This window comes from Choloepus didactylus, chromosome 3, assembly GCF_015220235.1.
Source record: "Choloepus didactylus isolate mChoDid1 chromosome 3, mChoDid1.pri, whole genome shotgun sequence".
In the NCBI taxonomy this organism is placed as follows: Eukaryota; Metazoa; Chordata; class Mammalia; order Pilosa; family Megalonychidae; genus Choloepus; species Choloepus didactylus.
Window position 1 is genome coordinate 155,393,968 of NC_051309.1, and position 12,933 is coordinate 155,406,900.

Here is a 12,933-nt window from a genome sequence, read left to right on the forward strand (position 1 = left end):
TCCTGACATTGGAACAGCTATGTTGATCTCTTTTGGCCCCCTCTGCTTTGAATTTCACCTACAATTACTGCAAAAATAGCAGACAGACTTGTGTATACCAGGGATCTTATTTCATGGTCTCTTAGTTTAACTAATAAAGGATGATATACACTTAAAGTACAGTGCTCCTTCTTGGCTGGGGCACATGTACTCCTTTAAATTTCAAAATATCTACAGCTTATTTTTTTCATCTAAGAAAGAGCAAACAAACAACAACAAAAAAGAGTTAAGAAGAAGAAATTAAAATTCTAAGATAAAAATCTGATCAGTAGTATTTGTCTATTCATTTCCATCATTTAATCCTACTGTTTAAATTATGCATCTTCATCATCTGAATAGCCCTTAGTTGTATATAATAAAAACTTTCAGATTCTTGGTACTAAAAGACAATTATAAAAATCCAGGTAGGCATAACCTAAAGAAAATTTAGGCAAAAAATTAAAATCCTGGGTTTTCTTTCTTTGACATTTTATAGTATCTCAAAAATTGTCTTTGGCTTTGTGAAAATGGCTTAGCATACAACATAATATGGAAGAGGAATTCAAGTTCTTGAGTCTCATCCAGCTAAAGATACCAGGTTGGTCTGAGATTTAATAATAGGGCCGCCTTGTAGCCATTTAAAAATAAGTCATTTAATAATAGAAATGGTTTGTTGTTTGTTTCCCTGAAGATCTCTTAAAAATTCCTACAACTATAAAAATAGTGCTAATGAAAAAAATGTACACATGCCGATCTCATTTCAAGGAACTATTTAAGCATAATCTCTGATTTCAAACTGGCACACAAAATGATTCTGACGTGAATCAGGAGGTTTTAGGGATTTTTAAGGGCAATCTGTTTCAAATAATCCAAGCAATTTAGCATCATGCTTAAACATATCTAAAGGCAATTAAATTTTGTTGATGAGGTGAAACACCTAAACTCCAGAGGTACAGAAATCTGGGAAATCTAAATAGCTTCTCTTGTTTGTTCCTTCCCTCAGTGTAGAGAATAGAAAACTAAGGGAGGGCCAGAGATGTCAGCTGGCTCATCCACAGGAACACAGTAAATTCTGGCCAGTGTTGTACCCGATTCCAACTACAACTTTGTGATATGAAATAGTAGTGCTTTTCTTTTAACATGGATTAATTAAATCCTTTTTTATGGTAACTTACAGAAACCTATTTGAAATATCTGGAAAAAACGGTGGGGCTGGAGGTATGGTTGACAGGTGTGCCTCACTAATGCAAACTAAAGGGCAGACCTACTTCCTAGGAGCTCAAATCAGGAACTGGAAAGACGTCAGCAGAGCTTTCTTTGGTTCTCTGTAGTTCTCTGGTTTTCCCTAAGGAAAAAAATGGCCAATTTTTGGTTCTGGAGAACACAAGTTACAGTTAAATTCATAAGCAGAGATTGTCTCTGATCCCCAAACTAAATCCAGGAGAGAGACTTACTTGGCTCAGCTTGAGTCAGGTGTCCACCCCAATCTCTGTTTTAGAATACCCTATGTACCAAAGCATTGTGATGATTCAATCAACTGCACCTAACAGAGAGGCTCACAGAGTATAATCATGGAAAAATATCTAATATTTAAAAAGCACTCATATTTAAAGTCAGTCATACATTAATAATGGCAGCATTACATAAAGGAGAGCTATATAAATTAACACTGATCTACAAAGTATGACTGGTCTGCAAAAAGGGAAAACAATAATCACTATAATTTGAGTTCATTACATTTTATAGCAAAATATAGTTATTGATATATACAACAATGTGTGTAGATTATATATCTACAACATATAAATGAATTAAAGCATAGAGTATTCTAATATCACAAGAATATATATATTATAATATTCACAACTAATTCTTTATGAAAAATAAAATTTATTCAGGTATATTGGAGGGAGAACTTCTGTTTTTCATTTGGGGGATTTTGATTTGTTACTGTTGACAATGTTGTCTGAGATCACTGTTGTTCGTTGGTATTCTATTTGATGCATTTAAGTAAGGAACAAGGATGAAAAATTAACTTAAGGGGTCTGGGGGCACCTGAAGTTAATTGGAGGTTATTTATTTGTCAGTAAGAGACATGACAACATTAGTTCTACTCAGTTACTTGTTTCCAGAGCTAGACATTAGCCTTGTATTTGGTGAATCTGCTATTGTTTGCAAAGCTGCCTCTCCAAATATAGCAAGCATATTAATCAAATGTGAATAGACATAATTTACTAATGGTAAATGTGGGAAAAAAATGGACTACATCCAAATAACAACAGTGAAATACCAAGGCTTGGCCAATCTTACTTGCAACATTACCTTGCAAAATGTTTTCTGTAATTCAGCTAAACATTCAAATCTGTAACTATGGAGCTTAAATAAATGTAACTGCAATTCAAAATCTAAAAAAATGGATTGACTAACATCTATTACAACTTCTTAACCTTTTTAATTTGCAAACAGGAAAACTAAAGCTCAGTGAGACTAAATAACTTAGTTAAAATCAGAGAAATAAGTGGTAGGGTCTCCAAATCTCAGTTGAGTTTTCAATCTCTATTGCAGCATGTAGTTGGTGATCTGGTCTATAAAGCACCTGATTTATCTGAGCTTCAATTTCAAATAAATTTTAAAGTCATTATAAAAATGTAAACATTTATTAAAACAGATTAAGTTGATATTTTAACATGTTTTATATCTATATATAGCCTTGGGGGAAAAACTTGAGATAAAATTTCATAACTTTTGCACTAATTCTTGCTGTTAGGATAGCTAGTCCTTTCCCATATTGTCTCTTTATGTCTTCAAAAAGAAGAGCCGGTCTTTCCGCTAACTGCTAGCTTATGAGTTGTTCCCTAGTTCTGAATAGAAAACTCTTTCTTTTGTCTGTATTGCTTGATATTTGTCATCACAAATAAGAGAATCCTTTATATAACCCAAGCCAAACAGAATAGAAAAAAACAAAACAAAACAATTTTGGTTGCTTTGCTTATTTTGGTTGCCATTTTCTTTTTTTTCAATTTGGTCAAACAGAAACCAAAGGTACTATCGTCTTCCTAGTTCGCTCTATTATATTTTTTAGATAGTAACTTGGAAAAGAGCAGAGTGAAGATATTTTTTGGTCTTCAAGAAGGAAGTATGAAGTAAAAGGGCACTTGGATAATAATTTCTCTTTGTTGATCTCATGGAATTATTTCAAGGATCATAGCCATATATTTGAATGCATAATTCAATATGAATTCAGGTCAATTTGGCCTGAAAGAAACTATCTAATTTGATGGCGCCTGTCATGCATCCATGGCTGAAACCTAAGTCATCCCTTTTTCCCATTTCCTCATTCTATCAGTCATTAAATACAAGCATGTGCTGATATCTCTAAAATCCCTCCCTAAATCCTCTTCTCTCTATACCAGGCTATTTCTTTAGTTCAAGACTTCATCATCTCTGAATAGGCTCCTAACTAATTACCTTTCTTCATTGTTCAACAATCTTGATAAAGCAGAAGAATCCGTTTCTTTCAGCAACAGCAAATGCCATGTGTATAACAAAGCTACTACTATTGTATGACTTTAAGTTTATTACATACTGTAAACTCATTTAGTTAGGAATGGGAACAGCATAGCTCAGAGATATTAAATAATAAATATATGGAATGTGGTAAGGCTGCAACTGAAAGCCAGGTCTGTTTGTAACATAAAAATATTTTCACATTGGCTATTAGAAAAATTTTATGTTGTTTATTAGATAGCTCCTAGATATTTTAGCTTCTTTATAACTTATTGATACTTTGTTTTTTTATGATTTTTAAAATTACATTTTGTTATGTTCAAAATACAGTATTGAAGGAAGATGCCTTGGACAGTCCATGTCATTTTTCTTTCTGTTTTTTCATTTGACACAATTTGTAATGAAAAGGACCTAAATTTAACTTGAGATATTGAAAAGAATTACCAAAGATAAGAAAATCATACATCAGCATGATTATAACCATGTTTAACTTGCACATCAGCTGATTGTATCTATATGAACAGCAGGCACAGACAATTATAAATATTTAATTTCTCTCATTATGAAACTTCAGAAGAGAGAGTTCAGCATAATTTTCCAATCCTACAACCACTATATTGTGACAATGGGTACAAAACTGTCAGAATGCATCTTTAGATGTATCGGTGTATGTATGTGTGAGTATGTGTGGGAGGGTACACTTATCATGAAGGATTTGATGATCTAACATGACTTTGACCCTCTAGAAAGCTGCGTATCAGTGGAGTGACCAAGGCATTGATCATTCAAACAGGGAGACTTCTGAAAGGAAAAGGGGGGGCACTATTGACAATCGTGCTGGGGCCACAGGCCTAATAAGGACTTTTGCTGGCACCTTGGATATGCATAAAAAATTGTTATAGTAATAAGTTAAAGAAAAATGGAGATGAGAAGATATTTAATGATACATTTTATAGAGAAATGACAAGGAATTATAGAGAGTGGTAATAAATATATGCCAAATCCTTCACACTGGACCTAACTCTGATTTGCTGATGAAGATCTACACATTTTTCCTTAAAGAATGTTTCTCACAACTGAACACGTCAACATACTCTGCACCTTCTACCTGAAAAACTTTCACTACTTTCCCTTGTTCTCATGGGGAAGGGACTGACTTTGTTTATAGTCACCGCAAAGTCAAAGAAATAGCATGTTGGTCTTCCTCTAGGCTTTGATTTTTCAAGATAGGTAGGAAATGAACTAGTCTTTTCTTTACCCTTTTTCTTTATTTTCTAATTGTAATAGAAGCACAATTATTAACTATTGGCCATAGTTGAGACTACTTAAGGAAGCTGATACTCATTTTGAATTTTCTCCTGTAACTCAGTTCAGGAGCCACATTCACAAAGCTTGCACAGATACACAGCAACAAAAATATAACACTCCCCTATGCAATGTGCAGAGTCATTTTCAGCTTCAATTGTTTCATCTTCATCTTTATAGAACTTAATTTTTTTAATTTTGGCAGTAGTCAAGTTTTTTAAAGAAGTACATACTGTAACCATTTGCTCTTTATGTATATATACACACACACACCTATATATATATACACACATGTATATTATTACCTTTCAAGTGAGGGCTGTATACATGCATTCTTTGCAGATGTAGATTAATTGGAACAAATTCTAATGTTTTCTCTCCTTTGCTACTGCTTGATTTGAAAGAGGACCCTGGGTGGAAAAAAACTGATTGTTATTAATAAATAAATAAATAAGAAACAATAAACATGTGTTTGTATTGTGTGTTGAAATGTACAACTGACAAAGAAAAATGTTACAAAAACTTCAGAAAGATACACACATCCTGTATTTATGAACTGCTTTTCTTCTCAGAAATTCAATTTTGGAAAATTATTTCAATTGTTCTTATAATAATACCATGACGTAGAATAGTGCAGCTTTTTCTTCCTTGTTTCAGATGCCATGATGTTAGTCAGAAATAAAAGGGTGGTGGTTGTTTTTCCTTTCATCTTTGGCTCTCCTATCTCCATAACAACATCTATCACTGATTTCTTATGACATACATACATGAAATGCAATTCAGTTTAAATAAGTAAAATTATTGCTTTCATACCTGTCTCCTTGCTAAGTTCTGTCAGAATGTCTTGGTACATATTCACCATTTGATCACAGTGAGTTAGGACATTTTTCCGTAGATTGTCCCAATGTGGAGAAAGCTCACCAAGTTCTTTAAGCTCCTGGTTTCTGCCAAGAAGGGAAAAGAGGAGAAATTTACTTTGATAGTAAATCCATAGACATAGAAGCTTTAATCAGGATTGCCAAACTAATGAGAAATTGTTTCACCATCCCTCTCAGGAAAGTCCTATGAGCTTATTACAAGGGGAAAAGTTCATTTTAACACACAGGAAAAATATCAGTAGTTTAGAACATACAGACGTATTTAAATTTTTGTATGTCAAAAGAGCAACTAAAATTACAGGTAAATTCGCTGATCAAATTTTCACAAAGATAGCAAAGACAATCCTTAATATACAGAGAAGTCATTAGTTATAAAGCAAACACTAACACCTCAAGAGAAAGATGGCTAAATTTTAGCTTTCAACCACTCAAAATCAAGTGAAGTGGAAAAGACGTGATCTATGTCAGAGGTAACCTGAGATACTCAGGTACTCTAATTTATATTTAATATAGTTGAAAAATTAAGAAAATCATAAGTACAATTAATAAATAAATAGTAATGTTGGGTATGGTTTTATTGGCATCAATATCCCCTAGGAGGCCAATTTCATTAGATACATACTTTATGCATCTGTCTTGCCCCTTCTTTACAAAAGTAAGAGCTAATCATGCCATTTAAGTTTTAATTATTAACTTTTATCTAAAGCTCTACCCTTTAAACAAGTTAATTTAAATAATTAGAATGCCTTTTTAAATCAAAGTGATGAATGTTCTAATACGCTGCTTAGTTAGATCTCTTATTCATTTCTGTAACCTTTTACCAACAACATTTTCATGAGGCTAATTTAACCAGCAATAATGAAACATCTTTCCTGTTTTGGCCATGAAACGTGTTAAATACCAAGCTAATAAATTCAGAGGCTGTAGAATCTTTAACATTCTGCTAAGTGCAAGAATAATGGGTGGTGTGCAAAAATGTGACTTGCTTTTCAATGTTTGTAGCTGTCTTTGTTTTGTTTCAATTGAAATGCAATGTAGTACTGCTGCATCTTTCATCTGAGGTCTTTACAATTTTTGTGACCATACTCTCACTCTTATCTTTTCCATAACTCAGTTTCCATCACACAACACTGAATGAGAGAATAAATGATTAACCAGCAGACAATAAGAGTAAAGGGAGTTCATGACCAAAGGGCACCAGGGAGGTAAATGCAGGGAGTCAGGGCCTCTGTCTGCATTCTCATCAATGGGTATTCAATCCAGAAAACAACAGCAACAACCACCACCAAACAAATCCCAAAGTTTGAGATATCCAATTCTAAAAGAGCCTGGGTATTAGGTTAAATCTGGGATAGAGAGCGTGTTGCATCAACTTGGTATACACAAGGTTTCAGTCTTTACTTCCTATAGACAATTATAGTGAAACTATTCATTAAGTATTCCTTCAATTATGAATGCGCCATGGGCTTGCAATTTAGGTTATTACTAAATCCTTGTCAGAAACAGTAATTAAAATGGGGAGGATGAGTGAAGAGGGGAAGGGCGACAGTGTGGGATAACCAGGTGATATACATCTTCCTGCCTAAGAGAAGATCATCAGGATGTGGTCAGAAATGTTCAGTGGTCTGCAGAGAGTGACTTGAGATTTAGGCAGACTCTGCAAACTGTTGTTTATAATTTATTCCAGTCTGCCAGTATGTCACAATTTATACAGAGTAATACAAAGGTGAAAACCTGGATTTCAATGTTTGGCTTCTTCTAAGGGATGGCCCTAACAAACTACACATCCAAAAGGGGAAAATAACAAATCTGTGGTTTCTTTGGATGGAGAAAAGTTAAAATGTAGAAATATAGAGGAACTATTAAAGATGTAATGTCAGAGCAGAGTCATGGAAAAGTTGTAAAACTAAATACAGCAGAATAAGACAGAAGTTAGAAGTTTTGTTTTTTTTTTTTCTTGAAGAAATTAATTACATTACAAAATTCATATGGTTAAGAAGAGATAAACAGGTGTACTACAATTAGTAAACTTCTCAGTTAGGAAGCCTAGAGCTGTTTATTTTTTTACCTATATATTTCAATTTGTCACACAGTGAATAAAAAGTACCTAGTTTAAAAGTCTTGCTTGCATTTTAATCCTGGTTCTCTAGAAAACAGGGCCTGAGATCAAGTTTATATGCAATCCCAGGTCAGTAAGAGGAAGGTTAAAAGGGAAGTGTTACAGGGATTTTACTTCTGAATCTTTTAGTTAGAATGACATAGCTACCAGGGGTGCTGTGCATGGTGACTGATCATCTCTAAAATGTGTGTAAAGTGCATAGTGGTATCCAGCATCATGAGACCCAGATATCTCAGAGTTGTTATGGCCCAGTCTCCGCATATTGCTGCATTTATTTAAAAAGCAACCTGGCATGAACATTATAGTTAGTTGCCAGTCTTTACTTTTAAGCCTTTGGAGTGAATGGGGAAGTAGAGGAGCTGTGTAAGTTCATTTTCAATTCATAAAAAATATATATTTTTAAAATCCTCCTTCCCATCTGTAAACATTCTCATTTTATCCCTACTGACAACAGCTTCTGCTTTCAAAAACTGTCTCCTTCAACCCCTTCCTTGAAATAATAACAACAAAAAAAAATTCTTCCTGGAAAATCCATCCCCTCCTCTAACTACATATAATCCCTTATGAATTCATTCCTTTACTCCCACTACAGCTTTAATCCCTAAAATAAATCTTTTAGTCTGCCTCCATCTCCTTTTAATTCTTCAAGAATTCAACAGGTAGACAAAAAAAGTGGGGAAGAAAAGACTGAATTTTCAAATATTAATAAACTTAGTACCCTTACACATTAAAGATTTTTCTTACTTAACTGCCATCCATTTCATTTCCCTTTGCTACCTATGAAAATTAAAGGCAAATTATACAAAATAAATCTATGAAGGAGACAGATGATTGCTAAGGCCTAATTGGGAAACATCTACCTCTCTAAAGTTCTTGGCATTCCCACCACACAACATGACACTCTGAATACCTCATGCACTGTTCATGCTGATCTCAGGAAATAACATTCTGAGGCACTTTTTGTTCATATGACTAGTCTTGTCTGTCTTTGCTTAAATATTTCAAAATCATGTGCTTTTACTTTTTAGAAAAATTGCAAGTTTCTGTAGATCATTATGATCTTTTTCTACCTTCCATAACAAAGAACATGCATATAGCATGTTTGAAACATAAACCATTGAGTGAAGAGAAAATGGGATAAAGACATTCTGTGAAGAATAAAAAGAGAGAAGTGAACATGAAATGAGCCATCAAGGCTGGAGGCAAAATAGCCAAATCTAATTTAAAGTTTTCAGATACAATGCATAAAACATTGGCAAGAATATTAAATAGATAAATTGCTTCTAAATTTTGCTTTTCATACCCCTGAGGTTGTCATGGCTAGAGCAATGGGGAATGGAGTTGGACAAAAGAGGCCAAGAAAGTAGAATTGTTGAGTCCTCTAACCTTGTATGATCTAAGTCTCTAACCTAGGTTGGGAAAGTTTTCCTTAGGGAGAGAGAAAGATTTGAAGAATTTATCATCATATGACATTTCTTATTAGGTGGGTTTTCACCACAAAATTTTTTCTCTATTTGGTATATAAGAAGTAGAGGGGACAATGCAAACTATGGACTATAGTTTACAATAATATATTAATATTCTTTCATTAATTATAACAAATATACCACATCAATGCTAAGTGTCAATAATAAGTCTGGGGGGTTTTCTTTTAGGAGCAATGAAAATGTATTAAAATTATAACTCTGTGATTATACTGAGGGCCACTGATGAAACATTTTGGAGGGATTGTATGCTATGTGAATAAAATTGCTTTTAATAATAATAAAAGAAGTAGGGGGGAAACACCTAGCATATACTTAGGCTCTTCCACAGCCTTTTATCCTTCTGACCCCATTTCACAAATACTATCCACCCACTTCAAAGGATAAATGGCTAAGGGACCTCAACAAGAAATCTCTCTACCTTTGTATAGATGTGCAAATTGCCTAGGGGACCTCCACAAGAGATCTATCTTTGAGGACAAAGCCCAACATGAAAGCACTTATTTTATTAGAAGTGCAAACCCAGAAGCATAAACTTTAAAAATCTGGGTTCCGATACATCCCAAAGTAATTTGGGCAGAGAATAAAAATGTAATTTGGGCAGAGAATAAAAATGTATTTGCAGGGACTCCCTGAGGAACTGGGGGAAAATGCAGAAATGTTGGACTTCCCCACTTGGGTTATTACTGATACTCTCACAAACATTGAGGACTGCCAATTTAGTGGGATGAGTCCTTGATCTTGGGCTTGCCTTTATGAAGTTTGTTACTGAAAAGGAGAGGCTAAGCCTACTTATAATTGTGCCTAAGAGTCTCCCCCAGAGAATCTCTTTTCTCGCTCAGTTGTGGCTTCTCTCTCTCTAAGCCCACTTAGCAGGTGAACTCACTGCCCTCCCCCCTACATGGGACATGACATCCAGGGATATAAATCTCCCTGGCAATTCGGGACATGACTCTCAGGGATGAGCTTGGACCTGGCGTTATGGGATTGAGAAAATCTTCTTGACCAAAAGGGGGAAGCAAAATGAAACTAAATAAAGTTTCAGTGGCTGAGAGATTTCAAATGGAGTCGAGAGATCACGCTGGAGGGCATTCTTATGTGCAATACAGATATCCCTTTTTAGTTTTCAGTGTATTGGAATAGCTATAAGGAAATACCTGAAACTGTTGAACTGGAGCCCAGTAGCCTTGATTCTTGAAGACGACTGTATAACTATGTTGCTTACACAGTATGACTGTATGACTGTGAAAAATTTGTGGCTCACTCTCCTTTTATCCAGTGAATGGACAGATGAATACAAAAATGGGGACAAAAACTAAATGAAAAATAGGGTGGGATGGGGGATGGAATGCTGTGGGTGTTCTTTTTTTCTTTTATTTTTATTATTATTTTTATCCAGTGTATGGACAGATGAGTAGAAAAATGAGGACAAAAATTAAATGAAAAATAGAGTGGGATGGGGGATGGAATGCTTTGGGTGTTCTTTTGCACTTTTATTTTTATTCTTATTTTTATTTTTTTACTTTTTGGAGTAAGGAAAATGTTCAAAAATTGACTGTGGTGATAAACACAACTATATGATGTTACTGTGAACAGCTGATTGTACACTGTGGATGACTGTATGTTATGTGAATATAACTTGATAAAACTGAAGTAAAACAAAAACAAACAAAACCCACACACCCTCTAGCTTAATGTTTAAATAAAGTAACTCTATTTGGGATTACTTGAATAAAAAAAAAATCTGGGTTCAAAAATTTAAAAATTCCTGAAATTTTGAAAAACAATTATTGTAAAGAGGAGCACCTGAGAATAATAGCTAATTCATTTCCAAGAATGTAATAAGATTAAATAACCAGATAAAAATTTATACAGCATAGGATATGGTCCAGTAAGAAAGACATTAAAATGTCACTTGAGATTATTGTTTAAATAAATAGAAATTCTTTCCCCCTAATGAGCTCTATAGCACAATTTTGCAGAATAAATAGTCATGCAATTTAAATAGATCCTTTGGGTAGTTATTACACACTAAAACTACATGTGGGTATACACAGGTGCAAAGTTTAATAGCCAAGCTGCTTTTATTCATTAAGCTAAAACAGACCTTAAATCAAACCCAAAAGAAAGCATAAAACATTTACCCACTAGGAAAAAAGAATTAAATACTCAATAGTCAATGAAGAATAGACTACACAAATGACTGGTGTGTGGCTTCAATTTCATAAAGTGGTTGGGTGACACCATAAAACTGAGCAAAGTTCAACTGCTGTGTATCAAGTCACACAGAATGTTCAACCTACAATTCAAACTGTCTGTGCTTTAACTCATACAGGAAAAGAAAATCACATCCATGTATCACAGGCTTTTTAAAAAAATGCATTTGTAAATGACAATGTGGTTAATGCTGCAGTCCAGAGCTACTATTTTACTGAAAAATGACTGGACATTCTGAGTGGTCATTCATTCAATCATCAAAATATGGTTTTATTTTCCCTTGACACCAAAATAAGTGGTTATTGTACTATACAATGAATAAGGTTTCAAATTATATGCAAAGACTAAGAATTGGAACACAGTTATTGCATGATTTAGACATAATCACAGAATCTATACCTGATAAACAGCAAAATTCTATAGTTTAATTTTAGGTAACTGCTTTCAAAACAATGAGGAATAACAAACACTTCTAACATCAGCCTAAGAGCCTATTTGCTATTCTGGATAGATGTGAACTGGTGTTTATTTACTCCCAAGTAATGTCTTGTTTATCTTTGATAGTTACTTTGTTTTAAAGTTATCAAACATGGCCAACATTTATTTTTTAATCTCTTAAGGCTCAGTGCTCCATTTATGTTTAAAGTAGTGGCATGTTGTGTGAAAGTTTTTTCAAAATCCACTTATATTAATTACAGCTTCTGCATTTCAGGTAGCCATAAAAATTAGTTGCAAGGCTAATGAAGCAAGAACGTTAGCACTCTAATCACCTATTATTCCTGCCCACACTTGCAGAAACTGCAAACGTTTCTGGGTATTACTCCTTCAAATTCCCACCCCTGGACCTGGAGTGCAGGTGTCATATAATTAAGTTTCATAGGTAGATGGAATTCAGGAGATTGATTGTACGTTCTACATAACACTTGGCACTAGGGCTCACTGGTGGCTAACACAAGACTTCCCAGGTGCCAATTCTTATCTCTCCCTTTTGATACTCAGGCTTACTTTTTTATAGAACTTATCTCTTCATGTGATTCTTACAACAATTCTCAGAGATAATTTCTCTAGAGTTGCATTAAATAAAAATAAAATTCAGTTCCTCAGTCACACTAGCCACATTTCTAGTGCTCAGTAGCCATATGTGGCTAGAAGCTTTCATACTGGACAGTGCAGTATAGAACATTCCCAACAACGCAGAAAATTCTATGGGACAACACAACTCTAGAGAGAAAAAGAATACGACTGAGAGGTGAAGTGACTTGTTCAAGGCCACATTACTAGTAAGTGGCAGAATCAGAATTTATACCCAGGTTTTGTGACAGAAAATCCTGTTCTATTTTTAATTTTAATTCCCAGTGAGTACAATTTCTCCTGAGAAATTGTCACTAAATAGGACAAGATTGAA

The 12,933-nt window shown here is 34.2% G+C and overlaps 1 protein-coding gene across 4 annotated transcripts in view; it reads right to left on the minus strand.

Moving 5' to 3' along the window:
* INPP4B (inositol polyphosphate-4-phosphatase type II B) overlaps positions 1–12,933 on the minus strand; it is an 877,116-nt gene that overhangs the window by 166,427 nt on the left and 697,756 nt on the right. For all 4 annotated transcript variants that reach the window (XM_037830718.1, XM_037830717.1, XM_037830719.1 and 1 more), the window contains 2 exons: positions 5,644–5,774; positions 5,136–5,240 (listed from right to left, as the gene is read on the minus strand). In XM_037830718.1, coding sequence (XP_037686646.1) covers positions 5,136–5,240; positions 5,644–5,774 — 236 coding nt within the window. The remainder of the gene's footprint in view (positions 1–5,135; positions 5,241–5,643; positions 5,775–12,933) is intronic.